Source organism: Salvelinus sp. IW2-2015, linkage group LG14, assembly GCF_002910315.2.
Source record: "Salvelinus sp. IW2-2015 linkage group LG14, ASM291031v2, whole genome shotgun sequence".
Taxonomy (NCBI): domain Eukaryota; kingdom Metazoa; phylum Chordata; class Actinopteri; order Salmoniformes; family Salmonidae; genus Salvelinus; species Salvelinus sp. IW2-2015.
The window spans coordinates 33469928-33494569 of NC_036854.1; the positions used below are offsets into that span (position 1 = coordinate 33469928).

A 24642-nucleotide genomic window follows, 5' to 3' on the forward strand; every position below is an offset into this window, starting at 1 on the left:
TTGGCATGGTGATCGATTAGGCTTGGTTCAGAGGGTGGCTACAGGGGTGACTGGGACACTGGCCATGCGGAAGACAAAAGCAGCGGACTACGGAGCCCTGGAACCAGGTCAACACAACGTCAATCCTTAAGAGTCTATGGCGGGGGTGGGGGTTCTACGAAGCTAAAATATGGAAATGTTTTAAGATGGTCATACCAAGGATCATTTAGCTATTTGATGAAACACTGAATTTGGCATTACTGCTATTAGCCCATAGAAACACATTGAATAACAGATTCATACATGGAAAAACAGATAGTCAAAAGGAGGTTTGTGTCTGTCCTACTGTACATGTGAGCGATATAAGAAAGGTCAGGATTTTAATTTTTAGGGACCCATATTTAACCTCTTATTTTTGGCACTAAACTACTTCCATATATACTTCCATAAATGTTTTAAACTGGTACCAGTCTACCATTAGAGGAGTCTTGTGAGGATTGTCTCATCTTTACATAGAGTGGGCATATTAGATTGTAGGCCAAACCGTTTTCTGTCAAACACTGCTGTCCCCCGTAACCCCGGCCACCTTCCACCGCAGAAGGCCGACATTGGTGGATGCGGTGGATTGAGCCGCTGCCCACGCAAAAAAAAACTCCAGATATCTCTAGTTTAAACAGACAGATTTTGCTGGGGATTTTTATATTATGCTAATTCGATTTCCGTGGGGGCGTGGACATCAACTCTAGGGGGTTTTAACAGAGATAATAGAACTAAGGCCCGATGCTTTTTAGGCAAATGCCTTATTGGTATGGCATTTGAATATGGTAGTAGCATTTAAATATGGTAGGAGCTCCACCTTTCCCTCTGATAGGCCTATAAGCAATGGCAAAAATCCCACCTAGCCTATCTATCTATCTATCCATCCATCCAATCATTTGTGTCTAGGGGCYAGGAGCTGTTTCTGGACAGAGCCATGGAGAAAGAAAAGGAAAAACATTTGAGGTGATTTCTATTTTAAAGTCACATCGTCCTAATAGAATGTCAAACAATTTGACCTGGGATCGAAAATACATCCCTTGACATTTTTTAGATAATTGTTTTTAATCAAAGTTATGTTTTTGTGGCATTTTGGTCAATGGACAAATAGTGACCTTACCTTGAGAAGAATGGTGCATCACATTGGCTGGGTTTTGATGAACAAACAAGKTGAAGGTGTGTCAAGGCTTGACCCCTTACTGGCCAATCAGAACGTGCTCCAAATATGTGATTGCTTCAAGTTGTGTATTTATGGTATTTTATGTATTGCGTTGTCATCAACTCCAATTCAAATGTTAGTCCGTTATAGCCTTGTTTGTTAAATAGCCTACAGAATCAAAGTAACAACAAGTAGACCTATCTCATATTTGCTTAATATGTTGAACATGTTTTTGAACAGTAATTGCATGGCTTCAAAATGTAAATACATTGTTAGCATAGCATTCACACTGATATAGGCATACTGTAAAATGCATTACGTCTGAGCCATGGAAATGCCTAACGTTGTCAATAAGCCATATTAAATTCACTATTGATAAGGTCCTAAAAAATWAAGTGAATAATTCTAATCAAATTCTAATCAAATGTAACAACTTGTTTTGAATAGGCTATGTCTAAATATAGTTACAGGCACCATAATTGCTCCCCGTGGGAATATAATATTAGGCCTATGACAACGTAGAATATGGAGGGTGACACGCACATCCAAACTTTTGACAGGAGCAGGAAACAGATCTAATATAAAGAGAAAAGGGGCAATGTCCACTCACCGTTACTGCTCTGAAATATACACAGACTGTACAAAACATGAGGAACTCTTTCCATGACATAGACTGACCAGGTGAATCCAGGTGAAAGAAAACTATGATCCCTTATTGATGTCACTTGTTAAATCCACTTTAAATCAGTGTAGATGAAGGGGAGGAGACAGGTTAAATGATTTCCAAGCCTTGAGACAATTTAGGCATGGATTGTGTATGTGTCCCATTCAGAGGGTGAATGGGAAAGACGCTTCTGGGTTTTTTATGCTCAACAGTTTCCTGTGTGTGTCAAGAATGGTCCACTACCCAAAGGACATCCAGCCAACTTCAAACAACTGTGGGAAGCATTGGAGTCAACATCGGCCAGCATCCCTGTTGAACACTTTGTAGAGTCCATGCCCCAGACGAATTGAGGCTATTCTGAGGGCAAAAGGGGGGGGGTGCAACTTAATATTAGGAAGGTGTTCTTAATGTTTTGTACACTCAGTGTATATAGCTATTGCCTATCATCACGGTTGATATGGCCAGTAGCCCTAGTGACTTTCTCACGTGAAAGGTAAACATACAGGCAAATATAGCCTAGAAGTGGATTCAGCACCACGGACAGCGATCTGAATTCCCAAAATTTGAAAGTTCGGTCCGACAGAGGAAGGTGGAAGATGCAAATTTTTACAAAATGATGAACAAAAAACAATAAGCAGCCTTTTTAAATAACTTAATGTTATTTAAACTTAATGTCCTACAGTCACTGACACCTTTCATGCAATGGGCATCGCACATAATGAGTCCAAACATTTCACAGAAGCTGGACAAAAATAATGTCCAATATAAATAAAAAACAGGAATGTCCTGACTGTTTTGCTGCTCGGGATATTTTTATAAAATGTTGGTGATGTACATAAGGTTACTGTGCGGGCCTCCGCTGGCAAAATCAATGCCATAACTAATTGTGTTATAGGTAAGACCAGCTTTTGGTCAGTCTTAAATATCCCAAATATTCCCACCCCTCCCACCTCAGAGCAAGAGAGCGGATGTTAGACAGGTAAATTGACAAACCTGGCGTAAGGGATGGAAAATGCTAGTGCGCCAGTTTTTACATAACAAAATTGCAAACTAACGTGCATTTGAGACTTGCGTGTCCTTACCGGCAGATGAATATAGAGCCCTCAGTTTAGTTAATGTCATAAATAGCATGACATAAAGGAAAGTGCATAGAAATGCAGCATCGTGGCTTTTTTTTATACCTGGATGGGAACATGTCAACTTAATCTAGTTTACAGCCAGGTCAAGCAATTGATATTCAGAGTATGTGTGTCTAATCTGGGTTAAATAAGTTTACCTAATAAGAGAAGGGCACACAGCAGCTGACTCAGCGATTAGCATGTAGCATTAGCATAAAAATAGCATTAGCATCCCATTAGAACACGCTGTAGTTAGCAAAGCGTGTTAGAGTCCTGCGCTAGTCCCTGCCTTTAAACATGCAGTTGCTGTGGTTAGCATTCAGGGCTCTATATAGAGCGCTATAACGTCCCAGTCAAACTAAAGGCACTCTCTTTCATTAGTGCATTAGCTCAGCTAATGGCTAGGCTAATGTTTATGCTAAGTGGAGAAAGGTGAGGACTTCACTTAAGAAATTGGATTAACTCTGAAGTACTTTAGATTTAACAACAGAAGGAAAGTGCCTTGGCTCTAACTAAAGACAAAGCAACTGTTTAATCACACAAGTTGGTTGAGAACTGAGAAATTGTTGCAGGGAGAGGAGAGGTCGAATGAGAAAATTGGAAGTGGAAGATGATCAGGTGACCAAAGACTGTGACCTAAAATGTTGTGTATTGTGGTGCAGGAATGAAGCACTAGGAAGCAGCATTTACAGAACCGTGTGAGTGGGCTTCTCTTTCTTTGTTCTCACTGTTTTGGCCAACAACAAAAAAACAGTCTCCAAAGTCACTTGGGCTACATTACAGTGGGTGCATATACAAGGTTTGGATCCTTGGGATGTGCAAATCACCCAACTGCTGTTTGATGACGATGATTGTAACCATGATATCATCTGATTCTAATGATGAACCCTTCCAGACACTATAAAACTACCCACAGCAGAGCAGAAGACTCCCCTCGTATTTAACATTGACCGCACTGCATAACCCATCCATCTGCACAACCAGACAGTCAAAACCAATCCATATCTACAACGCACTCTGCAACGACACAGCCCAAACACATGCAGAGACAGAGATGTAAATTAAGAGAGCTTTTGGTTTGACTTTGTGAGGGTGGTGGTTACAGATGGGAGGAGTTTTCCTGTCAGACATGAATCTTCGTCTGTCCTACTCTCTCTCTCTGCATCTGTCCTGCCACCACTAACTGGAGCCTGAACACTGTCTGTCTGTCTGTCTGTCTGTCTTTCATATGGTCAGAGACTAAGGAACGCCCTAGCTGACTAAACTAAAGGAAACCCATTGCACTATTAGAGGGGAAGAGTCCTTGGACTTCAAATAAACAGACACCACTACAGACATATTGAATTTCCCAGAGCACACACAGTAACATCTGTCCCTCTCCACTCACATCTTACTCAGCAGTAGCACACAAGCATGCACGCACGCACGCACGCACACAGAGGGAGAGAGAGCGAGAGAGAGAGAGAGAGAGGACTGGAAATCAAACATGAAACCCTCTTGAGAGCCCTCATTCATAACCTAATTTGCATATTTAATTAGGTATCCTTGTAAAGGGATAAGTAGTGTTTATTTAATTTTCTGAGTCTTGTTTGCTGGCACACATTCAATGAAACCCCAGCGAAGACAAGCTGGCACTGAAGAGAGCGGGGGGGGGGGGGCAGAGANGGGGGGGGGGGGGCAGAGAAGGGAGAAAAATTAACTGCCATTCATCAACAGCTGTTCACCATCAGGTGGCTTCTCACCATGCATGCACAAATTCACTGGCTCTTCAGCCACTCATTATCATTAACATGATGAGCTCTATCCAGTGACAGTTTGTGATTCTCTCTCTCACTTTCTGTCTCTTATCGTGTGTGTGAGAGGGCTCTTTAATCCCTCATCATCATTAGGCCAGTTTAGCATAATTAGCATCGTTAGCCAGATGAGCTGTGTAGTGCCAGGCTGTGCCAGCCTCCGTTTCTCTCTCTCTGCCTGCCCCAGCAGTGGTTTCAAGTCATTTTGCAACAGACATTGGTCATTAAAAAGACAAGAAAAATTATCTTAAAATCTGTATGCTCAGAACATAGGCCTAACTGTTGCTTCATTACCTATATAACACAAGGATTTTGTGAATTATAATTTACCCTACATAATTCTACATAATCCTACATACATCATACATAATTATATTCATAGAGGCTGGTGTTAAAACCACAAGTGAATTAGATACAGTATGTATATTGGATAGATACAAATCAGAAGGCGGGCCACAAACACCCCCAGGGCCACGCGTTGAGACCCCTGCTCTCTGTCAGCTCAAGGAGACACCTTCTCAAAGCATCAACACACAAGTGACCACTCCTGTCTCTGTACAACACACAACACACTACGACAGCACACGAGTAGGACAAAAGCTAGAGCTCGGCTTCATTCAGTGAAATGAAACATGCTCTCGTCAGCCGCAGGGAAGCGAGCCGAGTAATGCATTATTCATCTGTACTTCACAAAGGAACATTAATCAATTATGAAGATATGAAGAGCGGTAAGTAGGAGACGGAAGACAAGGCCAGCAGTATTAATATGCGGCTGCATCGTGAGGCTAACGCTTTCCTCGCAAATCAATACTTTGTAGATTCATTTTGAGCGGTTGTGCTAAGATGAGGGGGGGGGTGAGGGGTGAGGGGGGACGTCTTAGGGTCTGAATTAACATGACTCACCCGTTCTTTTCTGCTTGTTTTTGTCGTTTACTGTATTTTGTCTTGGTTTACACAACGGAGGAGAAAGGCAAAAGACCTTCAACAGGAGAAAAGGAGAAGTATGAAGAATGTGGCTGAACATCATCGAAATGAAGAGACAAAGACAAAAGAGACAGAAAGAGACAAAAGAGACAAAAGAGACAGAAAGAGCGACCATGAAGTTTGAGTATTGAATTTAGATAATAAAATATCTCCTTTTCGAGCAAGATGAAACTCTGAAATGTTGTCACCACACACTTCAAAATCACTTCTATGGCTAATCCTTATTTATGAACCCAAGTGCCGAATGATAACCAATCTTTATATAAATTGCATCCTAAGCTAGGCTAAATAAAACAAAGGCTTTCTATCTACACAGGAAGTGGCTAAATCTGACTTACCTAACCGACTCTAATGCAGGAAGTTTTCTGGCATTTCGGGTCGCTTAAGTCCAAAGAGTGTAATATTTTGTATTTATTGATTCATTTTGGGATGTAAGAACATTTTCTGTGTAAACTTAAACAACTAAAACCAGATACAAAGTATGTAGAAAAGATAATGGACCTAGACTTCTATATTTTTCAAAAATATAATCTTTGAGAACTAACAATGACCAAAATAAAAGCTAGACAGTCAAGAAGAATTGTAAATTCAAAAAACAACAAATTGACAGAAGGCTCTAATAAAACTAAGAGAACTGAGGGGCACATTTCACTAACGCCATATAAGGAAACGTTTACAGGTTGTTGTTTAAATCATTTAAAGATCACTAGGCCTTGTACTTACATAAGAACAAGGTTGTGAGGCATCCTGTGTAGGAAAAMACTTTTTTTTTTGTAGATATTACACAAAGAACAGGAAGTAAAAACATAGAAGTCCAGTCAACCATGTACTGCCTTCTTACATAATGATATTGCAGCAACATTATACTGTATACTGTTATGATACTTAGTGTCTAACCCCTTGACATTGAGTGTCTAACCTTATGACATTGAGAGTGTAAGTGGATGACCAAGAGGTAGAGAAAGTATTGTGAGTCATGCCAAGGTTGTGATCTGGCCATATTAGAATAGAATACAAGTGTAGTGATTTCTGAACAACAAATGTGATTCAACCACTAACCATAGTCTTAACCTTAACTACCCTGACCGTAGAACTAATAATAGATAACGGAACAAAAACCAGGGGAGAGGAAAGAGGGACAGAATGAAAGAGTGAATGAAAGAAAGAGAATTGAAAGAGAGGGAAAGAGTGGTTATGAAGATTGCACCCTAATGGCAGTTACGTTGCCCATGTTCTCGCATTGTATATTCATATAAGCAGAAGTATTCTAATRTTCCTAATGACATTTCAGTCTGTGACTGGGTGTGGTGGTGCTTATTCCATTACATAGCACAGTAAGGGAGGGAATCATGAAAAATGCATAGAATGTATGAGTGAAGGTACATGGGACATTAACTACATTGTAGGGAGAAAGATGGAGAGAGAGAAAGAGAGGAAGGAGGAGAGAAAGAGAGAGCCCCCACATTAACTGGGCCATATGGTTGAAAGACTCCTCATCCCTCTGGTCACCTCAGGGCCAAACAGTTGCCCCAAGACACTGAACTAAGGTCATTTTATAATTTTTCTGCCTAATGTTTAAGGATAGGATTGAGGGATGGTAAGCTGATCCAATATCTGTGCCTAAGGCTACCAATCTTATCTACCTCACCCCTTACCTCAGCATTCAAATTGGATGCCTTCTCCTCCCATTCCTCCCTAGCAAGGGCCCAGGCCTCTCTCTGTTCCTCCTCTCTCTTCTTCCACTTCTCTTCTCTCTTTCTGTGCTCCTCCTCTTTCAGTCTCTGGTCCTCATCATGTTGTCTCTCATCCTCTCTCTTCCTCTGMKTCTCTTTCCTTCTCTCCTCTTCTCTCTTCCTCTGCTTCTCTTTCCTTTCATCTTCCTCCCTCTTCCTCTCCAGCTCTCTCTGTCTGTGTTCTTCCTCTCTCTTCCTCCACTCCTCTTCTGCTATCCTCTGTTCCGCCTCCTGTTTCTTTACCTCCTCCTCTAGCTGTCTCATCCTATCCTTCTGTTTGGAAAGCTGAGGGGAGACCACACAGAAATAGTACACTTTTCTATAAGAACATATAGTGCCTTCGGAAAGTATTCAGACCCCTTGACTTAAAAAAAATAAWAATAATTACGTTAGAGCATTATTCTAAAATGGATGAAATCGTTTTCCCCCMTCATCAACCTACACACAWTACCCCATAATGACAAAGCAAAAACCTGAAATATCACATTTACATAAGTAATTCAGACACTTTACTCAGTACTTTGTTGAAGCACCATTGGAAGCTATTACAGCATTGAGTCTTGGGTATGACGCTACAAGCTTGGCACACCTGTATCAAATCAAATCAAATTGTATTGGTCAAATACACATGGTTAGCAGATGTTATTGCGAGTGTAGCGAAATGCTTATGCTTCTAAATCCGACAGTGCAGCAGTATCTAACAGGTAACATCTAACAAATTCCACAACAAAACCTAATACACACAATCTAGTAAAGGAATGGGATAAGAATATATAAGTATAAAATATATGGATGAGCAGTGACAGAGCAGCTAAGATGCAATAGATAGTATAGATGGTGTAGTATTCAGTATAGTGTAGTATTCAGTATACTGTATATACAGTGGTTGCTCCACAAAAATGTTGTGATTATGCTGCGGGACAGAGGTAATTTGTGGTTTAGTACGGTACCCTGCGTCACCACTTCATTGCTCCAGACCAGCGCAAGGGGGAGTTAGAGCACCGATTATGCTTTTGGGTCACAAGGCCTAATGTGTCTCTGTAGTACTGTAGCCTACTCCCGACAGGTCACGTTGTACAGTGCCTTAGTGGTGCAGCGGTCTAAGACATTGCATTGCAGTGCAGTGCAAGCTGTGTTGCTACAGATGCTGGTTCAATACCCGTGATGGCCTCGACTGGGAGATCCATGAGATGACTGTAGGTTTTTGGTTTCTCTCCCTCTAAAAACAGAAATAAATAATTCTAAATAACAAACTGGCTTTATTTACAAATTAGCCCATGGGGAAGGGAGGAGGAGGAGGAGGAGGAGGAGGAGGAAGGGGAGGGGGGTGGACCCCCACCCCGCCCCACTGGGTAGCACAGAGCAACACTAAGGGGCATTGCACTAATAATGTCGCTGACTAGGGAAACATTCCCGCTGTTCTTAGTGCCAGTCTGCACGTTCAAACTAAAATGTYCSTTAGATATGAATTCGGAGGGCAGATATTATTAAATATTAAAGCATTAGACCTCTCACTAAAGGCATCAGTCAAAAGTTGTACTTAAATCCGAACTGGATTTAACGAAAAATGACATGAAAAGCACACATTTGTAAATTGTAATTGGAAAGTAATTGGAAAGGTAGATACAAATKATTTGTGTCTAACCCAACTGCTCACCAGGCAGAGCAATTGCCGTCCGGACCGTTATGCTGTTCTGCTATAGCCTAATAAACAAATGCCGGTGGCTTATATCTTCAAAATGCTTTAAATGCTTTATTATCCAAATGTAAAAGCATATACTGTACAATACTGTATTTCTTCATCAGCATCTTTATGCTTTCGTTAATAGAATAAATATAAAAATACTCTTTCAAAATGCCAATATTTATTTAGTTATGGATCCATAACGAATTACTATGGGAATAAATATCACTGAATTACAGAAATATTGTAACAAAGTTGTCTAATGAAGGTAAACAAATTGTTGCTTACTGGAAAATACTCTTTCAAACACACATGGTAATGTTATACAGCGCCATTATGGCTATTAGCAGGTAGCTGGACAATAGACTTGCCTAGAAGGAGGATAGGGGGAGAAATCTATCGTCAAATGTATTTCTTAGTTAGGTTGGCTGTATCACAACCGGCTGTGATTGGTTGCAATTTCAGTTTAATCCACCAGAAAATACAAAAAAAAGAATACAACAAAAAGTATTATCATTATGTCACGATCGTCTATGGGTGAGAGAGAGGACCAAGGCGCAGCGTGTGCAAAATACATTCTCTTTTATTTAGAGAAGGRAAAAACAMRAAACGAACACTGAATACAAACTAAACAAAACAACAAACRACCRTGAAGCTAACGACGTAAGTGCATAGACAAGCAACAAACGTTCAACATAGACAATTACCCACAAAACCCAACTGCCTATGGCTGCCTTAAATATGGCTCTCAATCAGAGACAATAAACCACAGCTGCCTCTAATTGAGAACCAATCTAGGCAGCCATAGACATACAAACACCTAGACAAGACTCTGACCCATTAAACGTACAAACCCCTAGACAAACCAAAACACATACATTCCCCATGTCACACCCTGACCTAACTAAAATAATAATGAAAACAAAGTTAACTAAGGCCAGGGTGTGACACATTATTATTACGTATCACATCGACTGTGATTGGGAGTCCCATAGGGCAGTGCACAATTGGCCCAGCGTTTCTCTCCCTCTAAAAAACAGAAATAAATGCTTTGGCCTTTACAAATATATTTCACCCTTTATTCAGATTACAAATGGCTCACTTTCGGTTTTTTGGAAACAAAATAACCTCCAAAATATCGTTATATATTATCAACTTGATGGCACAGTCATATAGCCACCACCTACATAAAGCTGAGTGACTCACTCATTCATGGTTTTGGATTAAAATAAATAAGTATCGACATTCTTTCTGATAGTCTTTAATAAAGAAATGTTTTGGTTATCCTGACCTGGACACCATGTGCAGTATTATAATAGGCCATTATAAGCTATTAGCAGGACAATATACCTTTACCAACGCCTCACTGTATTTTGATACTTTGTGAATGGGGCCTCCCCAGTGGCGCATTGCCACAGATGCAGGTTCGATACCCGTGCCGGCCGCCACCGGGAGACCCATGAGGCGGATTTTGGTTTTAATTTAGAATCCTCCAATCCTCTATATGTAATTATTGGCGGAAAGCCACGTCATATTTTTAGATATACTGTAGGCCTAACGTAGGCGACATGAGTCTCACTAGTGTTGAGTAATGTGCTGTTAAAAGTGGTGTCGGTCTTATTTATTTAAAGAGCATATTGAAGTTAGAAGCAATAGGATTTGAAGCAATAGCTTACAACTATTTTAGCACCGTTTCGCGTTGCTCTGAGACAAACATGGGGACTGGTCTTGATAAATCAATGAGATTTTTATTTTCACTGAATCTCCGTTTGGGTATTGGTTAGACTACAATTATACAATTAGGGTGTAGAAATGTTATGCTCTTAGTGTAACCTTTATTTAACTAGGCAAGTCAGTTAAGAACAAATTATTATTTACAAGGACAGCCTACTCCTTCCTCCCCATCGGGGAATTGAACCCCGGTCTCCCACGTGACAGCACGACACGGGATTCTTTAGCTAAATATCCCAGTACTGTAGCCTACTCACGACCGTAACGTCGTACAGCGACATATTTAACGGAAACCCAGGCGGTTTTTGGTTTTTCTTGGAATAGAAACACCATAATATTAATCAAATTAATAAAGCAACATTTCTTAAAATCTGTCCCATTTACTATGTTCTTACAAAAAAGGTTTGAAATTCTCTAGAACAGCCACWATTGAAGGCTATCAAATGCGTCTCAAAGATACCCTCGGGTGGTCAAACTAGCACGAACTAGCATTAATGGTAACAGTGGTTGACACTTAAATAACGTGCCATAGAATTCTGCGTCACCATGCAAGCTGTGCTTGTACACTGCAAACTTTTAAAGGAMAAACCACTGTACATATGAGATAAGTAATGCAAGATATGTAAACATTCTTAAAGTGGCATTATTAAAGTGACTAGTGTAACATTTATTAAAGTGGCTAATGTGCTGGTGATGGTTGTTTAACTTCTCTAGGATAGGGGGCAGCATTTTCACGTTTGGATGAAAAGCATACCCAAATTCAACTGCCAGCTACTCCTCCCCTGAAGATAAGATATGCATATTATTAGTAGATTTGGATAGAAAACACTCAGAAGTTTCTAAAACTGTTTGAATCATGTCTGTGAGTATAACACAACTTATTTAGCAGGCGAAACCCCGAGGACAAACCATTCCGATTTTTCTTTTTTGAGGTCACTCTCTTTTCAATGGGTTTTCATTGGGAACACAGATTTCTAATTGACCTTCTTGCAGTTCCTACCGCTTCCACTGGATGYCAACAGTCTTTAGAAATTGGTTGAGGTTTTTTCCTATGTATAATGAAGAAGTACGGCCATCTTGAACGAGGATCACTGGAAGTGTACTGTTAGTTAGAGGCGCGTGACCAGAAAGCTAGCTACAGTTTATTTACRTAAAAAAATACCTAAAGTTGTATTACAAAAGTAGTTTGAAATGGTTTGGCAAAGTTTACAGGTAACTTTTGAGATATTTTGTAGTCACGTTTCACAAGTTGGAACCGGTGTTTTTCTGGATCAAACGCGCCAAATAAATGGACATTTTGGATATATATCGACGGAATTAATCGAACAAAAGGACCATTTGTGATGTTTATGGGACATATGAGTGCTAACAACAGAAGCTCGTCAAAGGTAAGGCATGAATTATATTTTTATTTCCTGCAGGGTTGAAATATGCTTCTCTCTCTTTGTTTACTATGGTGCCAACTCAGATAATAGCATTGTTTGCTTTCGCCGAAAAGCCTATTTGAATTCTGACATGTTGGCTGGATTCACAACCAGTGTAGCTTTTATTTGGTATCTTTCATGTGTGATTTAATGAAAGTTWGATTTTTATTTTTTGTAWTTTTTTTTKGGCGCTCTGCATTTTCTCTGGCTTTTGGCCAAGTGAGACAGTAGCGTCCCGCCTATGAACTTTACCGAACAAAACATACATGTATTGTGTAACATGAAGTCCTATGAGTGTCATCTGATGAAGATCATCAAAGGTTAGTGATAAATTTTATCTCTATTTCTGCTTTTTGTTACTCCTCTCTTTGGCTGGAAAAATGGCTGTGTTTTTCTGTGGCTATGTACTGACCTAACATAATCGCAAGGTGTGCTTTCGCCGTAAATCCTTTTTGAAATCAGACATGTTGGCTGGATTCACAACAAGTGTAGCTTTAATTTGGTGTCTTTCATGTGTGATTTCATGAAAGTTTGATTTTTATAGTAATTTATTTGAATTTGACGCTCTGCATTTTTACTGGCTTTTGGCCAAGTGGGACGTTAGCGTCCCACATCTCCCAGAGAAGTTAACAATCTGATGGCCTTGAGATAGAAGCTGTTTTTCAGTCTCTATGTCCTAGCTTTGATGCACCTGTACTGACCTCGCCATCTGGATGGAAGTGGGGTGAACAGGCAGTGGCTCGGGTGGTTATTGTCCTTGATGATCTTTTTTGCCTTCTGTGACATCGGGTGTTGTAGGTGTCCTGGAGGGCAGGTAGTTTGCCCCTGGTGATGCGTTGTGCAGACCGCACCACGCTCTGGAGAGCTCTGCGGTTGTGGGCGGTGCAGTTGCCGTACCAGATGGTGATACAGTCCTAATAGGATGCTCTCAATTGTGCAAAAAGTAAAAGTTAGTGAGGGTTTTCAGTGACAAGCCACATTTTTTCAGCCTCCTAAGGTTGAAGAGGTGCTGTTGTGCCTTCTTCACCACACTGTCTGTGTGGGTGGAACATTTCAGTTTGTCGGTGATATGTACACTGAGGAACTTAAAACTTTCCACCTTCTCCACTGCTGTCCCGTTGATGTGGATAGGGGGGTGCTCCCGTTGCTGTTTCATGAAGTCCACGATCATACTTTTTGTTTTGCTGACATTGAGTGAGAGGTCATTTTCCTGACACCACACTCAGAGAGCCCTCACCTCCTCCATGTAGGCTGTATTGTCATTGATGGTAATCAAGCCTACCACTGTTGTGTCATCTACAAACTTGATGATTGAGTTGGAGGCGTTCATGCCCACGCAGTCGTGGGTGAACATGGAGAAAAGGAGGGGGCTCAACACGCACCCTTGTGGGGCCCCAGTATTGTGGATCAGCGGAGTGGAGATGTTGTTTCCTACCTTCACCACCTGTGGGCGGCCCGTCAGGAAGTCCAGGATCCAGTCGCATAGGGGAGGTCAAGACCCAGGGACTCAAGCTTAACGATGAGTTTGGAGGGTACTATGGTGTTGAATGCTGAGCTGTAGTCAATGAACAGCATTCTTACATAGGTATTCCTCTTGTCCAGATGGGATAGGGCAGTGTGATGGCGATTGTATTGTCTGTGGACCTATTGGGGCGGTAAGCAAATTGAAGTGGGTCTAGGGTGACAGATAGAGTGGTGATATGACTAGTCTGAAAGCACTTCATGATGACAGAAGTGAGTGCTACGGTGCAATAGTCATTTAGTTCAGTTACCTTGGCCTTCTAGGGAACAGGAACAATGGTGGCCATCTTGAAGCATGTGGGGACAGCAGACTGGCATAGGTATTGATTGAATATGTCTGTCACGACTCCCACCGAAGGTGGCTCCACTTCCTGTTCGGGTGGCGCTCGGCGGTCGTCGTCACCGGCCTACTAGCTGCCACCGATCCCTTCTCCCTTTTCTGTTGGTTTTGTCTTATTGGTTACACCTGTTTCTTGTTTAGGTTTTAGTTGGGCTATTTAAGCCGGTGAGGCCCGCCGGCTTTTGTGCGGGMTTATTTCCTCTGTTCGTGTTTGTGGTTGTGAGATTTTCTTGTTTTCCCCGGACTGGTTGGGTCCTGTTTTTGGGCCGGTCTTTGTTWYGCGCCTGGTGTTTTGGCGTGACCATTTTCCTGCGCCGGAATAAAAAACGATTGTCCTTTACCCTCTGTTCCCTGCTCCTGACTCCGCATCCACTACTCATAGAAGTGCGTTACAATGTCCATAAACATACCAGCCAGCTGGTCTGCGCATGCTCTGAGGACGCGGCTAGGAATGCCGTCTGGGCCGGCAGCCTTGCGAAGGTTAACACATTTAAATATTTTACTCAAGTCGGCCACAGAGAAGGAGAGCCCACAGTCTTTGGTGGCGGTTCGCGTCGGTGGCACTGTATTGTCCTCAAAGTGCGCAAAGAAGTTGTTTAATTTTTGGAAGCAAGACGTCGATGTCTGCGGCGGTGCTGGTTTTCTTTTTGTAATCCGTGATTGTCTGTAGACTCTGCCACATACGTCTCGAGTTTGAGCCGTTGAATTGCGACTCCACTTTGTCTCTATACTGACACTTTGCTTGTTTGATTGCCTTACGTAGGGAATAACTACACTGTTTGTATTCGACCATATTCCCAGTTGCAGTGCCATGATAAAATGCGGTGGTATGTGCTTTTAGTTATGCACGAATGCTGCCATCAATCCACGGTTTCTGGTTAGGGAAGGTTTTAATAGTCACAGTGGGTACAACATCTCCTATACACTTCCTAATAAACTCGCTCACTGACTCAGCTTATATGTTGATGTTGTTATCTGAGGCTACCCGGAACATATCCTAGTCCACGTGATCAAAGCAATCTTGAAGCGTGGAATCCGAATGGTCAGACCAGCGTTGGATAGACCTAAGAACGGGTGCTTCCTGTTTAAGTTTCTGTCTATAGGAGGGGAGCAACAAAATGGAGTCATGGTCATATTTGCCAAAAGGAGGGCGGGGGAGGGCCTTGTATGCATCGCGGAAGTTAGAGTAGCAATGGTCGAGCGTGTAACTCGTTTGTGTACTGCAATCGATAGGCTGATAGAATTTAGGTAGCCTTGTTTTCAAATTAGCTTTGTTAAAATCCCCAGCTATAATAAATGCAGCCTCTGGATATATGGTTTCCAGTTTGTACAAAGTCCAGTGAAGTTCCTTGATGGCCGTCATGGTATCCGCTTGTGGGGGGATATACACAGCTGTGACAATAACAGAGGAGAGTTCTCTTGGGAGATAATACGGTCGGCATTTGATTGTGAGGCATTCTAGGTCAGGTGAACAAAAGGACTTGAGTTCCTGTATGTTRTTACAATTACACCATGAGTCRTTAATCATGAAACTTACACCCCGCCCTTCTTATTAACGGAGAGATGTCAATTCCTGTCGGCGCGAGGAACTGAAAATCCCGTTGGCTGTACTGACTCCGACAGCATGTCCCAAGCTAGCCATGTTTCCATGAAACAGAGTATGTTACAATCCCGGATATCTCTTTGGAAAGCAACTCTTGCCCTAATTTCATCGGCTTTGTTAACTTGGGATTGGACATTAGCGAGTAATATACTCGGAAGCGGTGGGTGGTGTGCGCGCATCCGAAGCCTCACGAGAAGACCACTCTGGCACCTTCGAATCTGGCCGCGTTATTTTGGGTCGGCCTCTAGAATCAGTTCGAATGCCCTGGGAGGTGCAGACAAAGGATCCGCTTTAGGTAGGTCGTATTCCTGGTCGTAGTACTGGTTCTGCTGGTAAGTTCACATCTCTCTGATATCCAATAGTTCTTCCCGACTGCATGTAATAACATTTAAGGTTTTCTGGGCTAACAATGTAAGAAATAATACATAAAAAGTTTCTCCCATTCTTCTCTGCAGATCCTCTCAAGCGCTGTCAGGTATTGGAGAGACCTATTTACAGGTCTCTCCAGAGAGGTTAGATCAGGTTCAAGTCCGGGCTTGTCCCAAAGCCACTCTTGTGTTGTCTTGGCTGTGTGCTTAGGGTCGTTTTCATCAAGGATCTCTCAAAACTTTGCTCCATTCATCTTTCACTCAATCCTGACTAGTCTCCTAGTCCCTGCTGCTGAAAAACATCCCCACAGAATGATGCTGCCACTACCATGCTTCACCGTAGGGATGGTGCCAGGTTCTCCCATCTCCACAGAGGAACTCTAGAGCTCTGTCAGAGTGACCATTGGGTTCTTGGCCAGCTCCCTGACCAGGGAGCTTTTCCCCCGATTGACCTTCAATGCTGCAGACATTTTTTTGTACCTCTGGTACCGCTTGCCGTGCGGTAGCAGAGAGAACAGTCTATGACTGGGTGGCTGGAGCCTTTGACAATTTTTAAGGTCTTCCTCTGACACCACCTGGTATAGAGGTCCTGGATGGCAGAAAGCCAGTGATGTACTGGGCCGTACGCACTACCATCTGTAGTGCCTTACGGTTGGAGGCCGAGCAGTTGCATTACCAGGCAGTGATGCAACCAGTCAGGATGCTCTCGATGGTGTAGCTGTGCCCTCTTCACGACTGTCTTGGTGTGTTTGGACCATGATAGTTTGTTGGTGATGTGGACGCCAAGGAACTTGAAGCTCTCAACCTGCTCTACTACAGCCCCGCGATGAGAATGGGGGCGTGCTCGGTCCTCCTTTTCCTGTAGTCCACAATCATCCCCTTTGTCTTGATCAAGTTGAGGGAGAGGTTATTGTCCCGGCACCACACAGCCAGGTCTCTGAACTCCTCCCTATAGGCTGTCTCATCGTTGTTGGTGATCAGGCCTACCACTGTTGTGTCATCGGTAAACTTAATGATGGTGTTGGAGTTGTGCCTGGCCATGAAGTCATGAGTGAACAAGGAGTACAGGAAGGGACTGAGCACGCAACCCTGAGTGGCCCCTGTGTTGAGGATCAGTGTGGCAGATTTGTTGTTACCTACCCGTACCATCTGGGGGCGTCCCGTCAGGAAGTCCAGGATCCAGTAGCAGAGGGAGGTGTTTAGTCCCAGGGTCCGTAGCTTAGTGATGAGCTTTGAGGGAACTATGGTGTTGAATGCTGAACTGTAGTCAATGAATAGCATTCTCACATAGGTGTTCCTTTTGTCCAGGTGGGAAAGGGCAGTGTGGAGTGCAATAGAGATTGCGTTTTCCTGAATTTAAAATTGATTAAATTGAGATGTTGTGTCACTGTCCTCCACACAATAACCTATAATATCAAATTGGAATTATGTTTTGAGACATTTTTACAAATTAATTTAAAATGAAAAGCTGGAATGTCTTGAGTCAATAAATATTTAACCCTTTTGTTATGGCAAGCCTAAATAAGTTCAGGAGTAGAATTTGCATAAGAAGTCGCATAATACATTGCATGGACTCATTCTGTGTGCAATAATAGTGTTTAACATGATTTTTGAATGACTACCTCATCTCTGTATCCCACATACAATTATCTGTAAGGTCCCTCAGTCGAGCAGTGAAACACAGATTCAACCACAAAGACCAGGGAGGTTTTCCAATGCCTCGCAAAGAAGGGCACCTATTGGTAGATAAGTAAAACATAATATTAATAACAGACATTGAATATCCCTTTGAGCACGGTGACGTTATTAATTACACTTTGAATTGTGGATTAATACACCCAGTCACTACAAAGATACAGGTGTCCTTCCTAACTCAGTTGCCGGAGAGGAAGGAAAACGCTCAGGGATTTCACCCTGAGCCCAATGGTGACTTTAAAACAGTTACAGAGTTTAATGGCTGGATGAGAGAAAAAAGCTCGATTACCAACACTTGTTAATTAGTCCGCAAACTGATTACTTTTAACGCTAATGAACATGGAGTGAAGAAGCAATGCGCAGCCCTGTACAGAATGCAAATATTTCAAAACATGCATCCTGTTTGCAACAAGGCACTAATAATACTGCGCAAAAATGTGGCAAAAGCAATTAAGTTTTTGTCCTGAAAACAAAGTGTTATGTTGGGACAAATACAATACAACACATTTTTTTTTTTTTTATTTTACTACTTTATTTAACTAGGCAAGTCAGTTAAGAACAAATTCTTATTTTCAATGACGGCTAGGAACAGTGGGTTAACTGCCTTGTTCAGGGAAGAACAACAGATTTTTACCTTGTTGACTCGTGGATTCAATCTTGCTACCTTCGTTTATGTCCAAACGCTCTACCCACTAGGCTACCTGCCGCCCAACATTAAGAGTACCACTCTTCATATTTGCAACCATAGTGGTGGCTGCATCATGTTATAGGTATGCTTGTAATCGTTAGGACTGGGGAGTTGTTGCAGGATAAAAAACTATGGATTGGAGCTTAGCACAGGCAAAATCTAGAGGAAAACCTAGTTCAGTTTGCTTTCCAACAGACACTGGGAGATGAATTCACTTTCAGCAGGCAATAACCATTTTGACTTAAAATTTGCTTGAAAATCTATGTCAAGACTTGAAAATGGCTGTCTAGCAATGATCAACAACCGCTTGACAGAGCTTGTAGATTTTTTAAAAAGAATAATGTCCAAATATTTGTACAATAGGTGTGCAAGCTCTTAGAGACGTAGCCAGAGAAGACTCAGAAGCTGTAATACTACCAAGGGGATTCTAACATGTATTGTGACCTCAGGGGTGTGAAAACCTATGTAAATTAGATATTTCTGTTGCTTTAATTCTCAAAAATTGTGCAAAAAGTTTAAAAAATGTTTTCACTTTGGCATTATGGGGTTTGTGTGAAGATGGGTGAGAAAAAACTATTTAGAGAGATGAGGGAGGAGAGCGGGCGGAGAGAGAGACGATGTAGAGATGCGAGATGTAGAAGAAGAGAGGAGTGAGAGAGAGAGAGAGAGAGAGATGAGAGAGAGAGAGAGAGAGAGAGAGAGAGAGAGAAGAGAGATAGCAGAGAGAGCGAGAGAGGAGAGAGGAGAGGTTATGAGAGAGAGAGATGCAGAGTTAGTAGATGATATGAGAGAGAGAGAAGGAGGAGTTTAGAGAGAGGAGCAGAGAGAGAGAGGTGTCTAGGCTAGCCCCATGCAGTTAAACAGCAGTGGGTGTAATTTCGTGACACTTCATAAGGAGGTGTGGGAAAGCTGTAAAACTCCCTGGTTTAATCTGGGCAGCCATTTTGTAACCTGGGGGCTGGACATGTAAGTCATTCATCACACGCTGAGCACACGCTTTAACACACAACACATGTAGCGCTGCTGGCTACACTGCCACAGCAATATCGTAAAAACTACCACATCCAAGGAAAAAAATACTACAACAACAACAAAACTGTTCCATCCACGGTATCAAGGAATAAGGAATTAAAAAGACCAGAACAAGCACGATGGTTGCAGTTCAGAATGTGCTTCCTCTCTTCTCTGTATCTCCTCCGAATCCCAGTCTCGGTGTGTGTGTGTGTGACTCTCTCCTCCATACCTCAGTTTTGTTGAGTGTGTTATTCTCCAGTTGGAAGGTCTTGATGTCTCTCTCCAGACAAAGGATGGTTCTGTCTCTAGTCCTCAGCTGGCTCCTCAGATCCTCTACCTCAAGGTTAGGACTCATAGGGCTGTAGCAGAGACAAAATCATTTCAAAGGCAATGCAGGTACAGATATGGTTATCCTCAGACAGATCTGTCAGTTAACTACTATTTTTAGAACTTAAACCCAATGTTAAACACAGATACACACACAAACTCAGTTGGGAGACGCCTGTGAGCTCGACAGCTGTCAGAGGTGTCGGCATAGGGAGAAGATCGACAGACGGCTCTCACCACACACTCCCAAAGTCACCAAGCTCATATCAAATTTGGATGTTAAATATTTCTAAAGTTGTACAAGCAGAGACATATTGCAGGCGCACGCACACACACACCCGCACACACACACAATCAAGAAGAAACAGAACAGAGTTGTGAATCCTGCTAAACTCATGAGGAATCACAGACATGCTGGTAAGAAAGAAATTGACTGATGCTGATTTCTGTTCTGATTTCACCAGGCAAAGTACATATATTAGGAGGCAATATACCAGTCAGACATTTATTATATCAAATATTCAGTGACAAGTTTTAGTCCTCAACTTCTCAAAAGAGCCAATTTATCTGTCTTTTTTTTWACCTATTTCTAGAGCTTTTTTATCCACCATTTCCCAAATAGCCAGAATTTCATCTCAATTATCTACAATTTCATTATCTTGTCTGACCTAGCTGCCGTTCTACGGGTGGAAATCTCTGGAAATATAAAACCAGCTGAAATGTGGAACAGGGTACTTGAGAAAGGACATGTCTGAAATGAGAGAGTTGAATAGAGAAATGGGCTGGTGAATGGGAAGTAAGTGCAGCCAATTTTGGGTCTATTTTGTGAAACAGGACAGTTTTTCTAAGGACTGTAGATTGTCCCAGGGCTGAAACACTCTCACATGCTGGGATAAGAGAGCCTGTTTATCTGGGCTCTGACACACGCAGACACAGGGCATGCATATTCATAAACACACACACACACACACACACACACACACACACACACACACACACACACACACACACACACACACACACACACACACACACACACACACACACACACACACACACCAACACACACACCACACACACCACACACACACACACCCACACCAAAACACAGAATACGGACACACACACGCCATCTCTGTCTCTTTGAGCATGCCAGTCTAGCTCAGACACAGGGACAGTGGTACTGTGGGTATGTTTGCACCAGACCAGGACTACAGAGCTCTACTGCACCTGTATCCTTATCATCTACATCTTATTAACCTGCATATTCTCATCACAGAACTCTTCATACTACGGCTATATAGTCTATTGAATCAGGGTTGAAAATAAACAATAGGCTATATCTTTCTCCTTTCTCGTATTTTTTTAAATATAAAGCCTAATTCAAGAGAAAAGGCATTCCCTGTGGACATGAAATGAAACCGTTTTATTCCCCCTCTAACAAAATGGCCTGGCAATTTCATATTTTCAAATCATGAAAATTGCACCCTGCATTCTCGATAAATGCACAAGCAAGTTAGGGCAGAAAATGTATCCCGCTAAACTGTAGCATTCGTTAAAGGCTAATATGTTTTGCCGCTTTTGGGTGGAATACAATTTGGCACACCGCTATCCGGTCTTTTAGGAACGTCCCATGACTATTTATATAAGAAATGTGGGGCTGTACATTGAGAGAAAATGATAAGTGTTTAATAAATGACATTATGCCATGAGGAGAGATGAGGGAAAAACCTCCATTTAAGAACCATGAGTGTTATAATATTATTTACAGGGCTGAGAGACGGACAGGAAAGAGGAATATTGGTTGAAACAGCCTCTCCATTTTCTCAACCTGCACTCAGAGTTATTATCCAAGCCTAACACAATTAGCTATGAATATGCAATCAATAACATGAAATTGCCACCACCCCTCGGCTGCGCGCGAGAGTGAGTGTGTGTGTGCCGCTCCAGGGCAGTAATCTTTGGTTCTGTAAATCCATTTTTTTCCTACATCATTACAGGCAGCAAGGCATAATTCATCAGAATAACACACACACGTAAGCACATGCACAAACAAAGACACACACCGTGCCAGGGTTAATACACCATCTGCGCAGTTGTTATTAACCAGTGTGTGTCAGTGGTGACACACACACCACACTGAGCCCTCTCCTCCAGTGTGTCCCGAGGTGTGACTGTTAACACCAGCGCTGAGCTGCCACTCCTATTAACCCCTGTGTTAAATGAGAGAGCCCTGCAGGCAGACAGATGGCACAGCTGCCACCCTGCCACACACTCGTACACACACGCACACTTCTCGTGTCTCCCTTCATAAAGCCAAATGCGTTCTCTCCTCGCCGTCTCCTCGCTCTCTCTTCCCCGTCTTTCCTCCTCCCCCCCCCCCCCCCCCCCCCCTGCTTCCCCCAGCTGGTGAGTTGTGACATCTGCTGGGCCGGGACACGACTGAGCATCTGGCAGCAACAGAGAGAGGGAGGAGGGAAGAGAGGGAGGAGGGAGAGTGTAGCGCTACTGACAGCAGGGGAAGGAGGGATGGAGGGAGAGAGAGAGAAGGAGAGAGGGAGGAAGACACTCTCGATCACAACAGAAGAGGGGGGATGTGAGAGAAAACAAGAAGAAAAGGAGAAAGAGGGATTTATGTTGACCATCCATGACAGAGAAAAGAGACTTAGCTTTCTGCAATGTTTAGCTATAACTATGTTCAACTACTCATTTGACAAACATTTGAAAGTATAGGCTTTTCATTTACAATTTAATATTTATTTTCCTCAGACATTTCGTGCATGGCATAAAAATGTGTCTCTGCCCTACTTTTAAAAGATAAAAAAGTTATTTTGTGGATCTGCATAGAGAAGTGTGCATACATCTGTGTGTGTGTGTATGTGTGTGTGTGTGTGTGTTAATGACTGTGGCAGCTGACAATATAGAGTTCACCGTATCCACACTGACCCACCGTACTGCAAAGTATTGATTTGTTAGCTTGGCCTAATAACAGCAGAACATACACACACAGCGAGGACCTAAGAATGTCAATACAGGAAGAACAAGTGGTATCTATCTCTCCTGGTTCCCTCAGGAGGAAAATAAATCTCTCTTTTACCACAGTGACATACTGAGCCAGGGGAAACATATGGCTCATCACTGACTTACTGTACATTATCATTCATGTTACATTTTCCTTCTTCCTCCACTTTGATAAAAACACACCGTACAGTATTGTTGTCCACTAAAGATTCATAACTGTGTTTCTTCATTTAAATGGATAGCACGGTTCCAAGAAAGGTTCAGATAAGACATGAATTGATGCAGGTAATTTTCCTTATTATTTCGGCACTTCAACAACAACAACAAAAAACATTCCAGTTTACTTACACTATTGAGCATATACAGTTGAAGTTGGAAGTTTACATACACTTAGGTTGGAGTCATTAAAACTTGTTTTTCAACCACTCCACAAATTTCTTGTTAATAAACTTGAGTTTTGGCAAGTCGGTYAGGACATCTACTTTGTGCATGACACAAGTAATTTTTCCAACAATTGTTTACAGACAGATTATTTCACGTATAATTCACTGTATCACAATTCCAGTGGGTCAGAAGTTTACATGCACTAAGTTGACTCTGCCTTTAAACAGCTTGGAAAATTCCAGAAAATGATGTCATGGCTTTAGAAGCTTCTGATAGGCTAATTGACATAATTTGAGTCAATTGGAGGTGTACCTGTGGATGTATTTCAAGGCCTACCTTCAAACTCAGTGCCTCTGCTTGACATCATGGGAAAATCAAAAGAAATCAGCTCAAAAAAATTGTAGACCTCCACAAGTCTGTTTCATCCTTGGGTGCAATTTCGACTGAAGGTACCATGTTCATCTGTACAAACAATAGTACACAAGTATAAACACCATGGGACCACGCAGCCGTCATACCGCTCAGGAAGGAGACGCGTTCTGTCTCCTAGAGATGAACGTACTTTGGTGCGAAAAGTGCAAATCAATTCCAGAACAACAGCAAGGGACCTTGTGAAGATGCTGAAGGAAACAGGTACAAACAGGTACAAACCTGACTCAGTTACACCCAACTTATTGTGGGATGCTTGTGGAAGGCTACCCAAAATGTTTGACCCAAGTTAAACAATTTAAAGGCAATGCTACCAAATACTAAATGAGTGTATGTAAACTTCTGACCCACTGGGATGTGATGAAAGAAATAAAAGCTGAAATAAATAATTCTCTCTACTATTGTTCTGATATTTCACATTCTTAAAATAAAGTGGTGATCCTAACTGACCTAAGACAGGGAATTTTTACTCAAAATAAATGTCAGGAATTGTGGAAAACTGAGTTTAAATGTATTTGGCTACGGTGTATGTAAACTTCGAACTTCAACTGTATAAATTATTAGCATGATATTATAAAGATATATATTTTAAATCATCTCCAGCCCACTCTGTTATACCATACCTGAATGTTATTTCATCAAATAAATTATTAAATAACTGAAAATATAATGATATAAATAAAATCTAAACAAAGTCGATATAAATGGAACTAGATGAAAGGCGCACACACACACACGCACACACACACACCTGGTGCTACCCCTGAGGGTAGTGGTGTGTGTTCCAGTGTGTTGTGTTTAATGTTGATGCTGGTGGCAGGTAACAACCCAGAGCTTCATATCCACCCGCTGCTTTCACACACCGCTACTGTTATTGCATTTCATTTGATCAGATTTACCTCATTTATTTAATTATTTTCTTTATTTGTCACTTTTTTACACATATC

General features: G+C 42.0%; 1 protein-coding gene across 1 annotated transcript in view; it reads right to left on the reverse strand.

Moving 5' to 3' along the window:
* The window catches only part of LOC111973546 (uncharacterized protein MCAP_0864), a 64840-nt gene that overhangs the window by 21064 nt on the left and 19134 nt on the right, over nucleotides 1-24642 (reverse strand). Inside the window, exon 6 of the mRNA XM_024147491.2 lies at nucleotides 19764-19893. Within this exon, the coding sequence (XP_024003259.2) occupies nucleotides 19764-19893 (130 nt within the window). The remainder of the gene's footprint in view (nucleotides 1-19763; nucleotides 19894-24642) is intronic.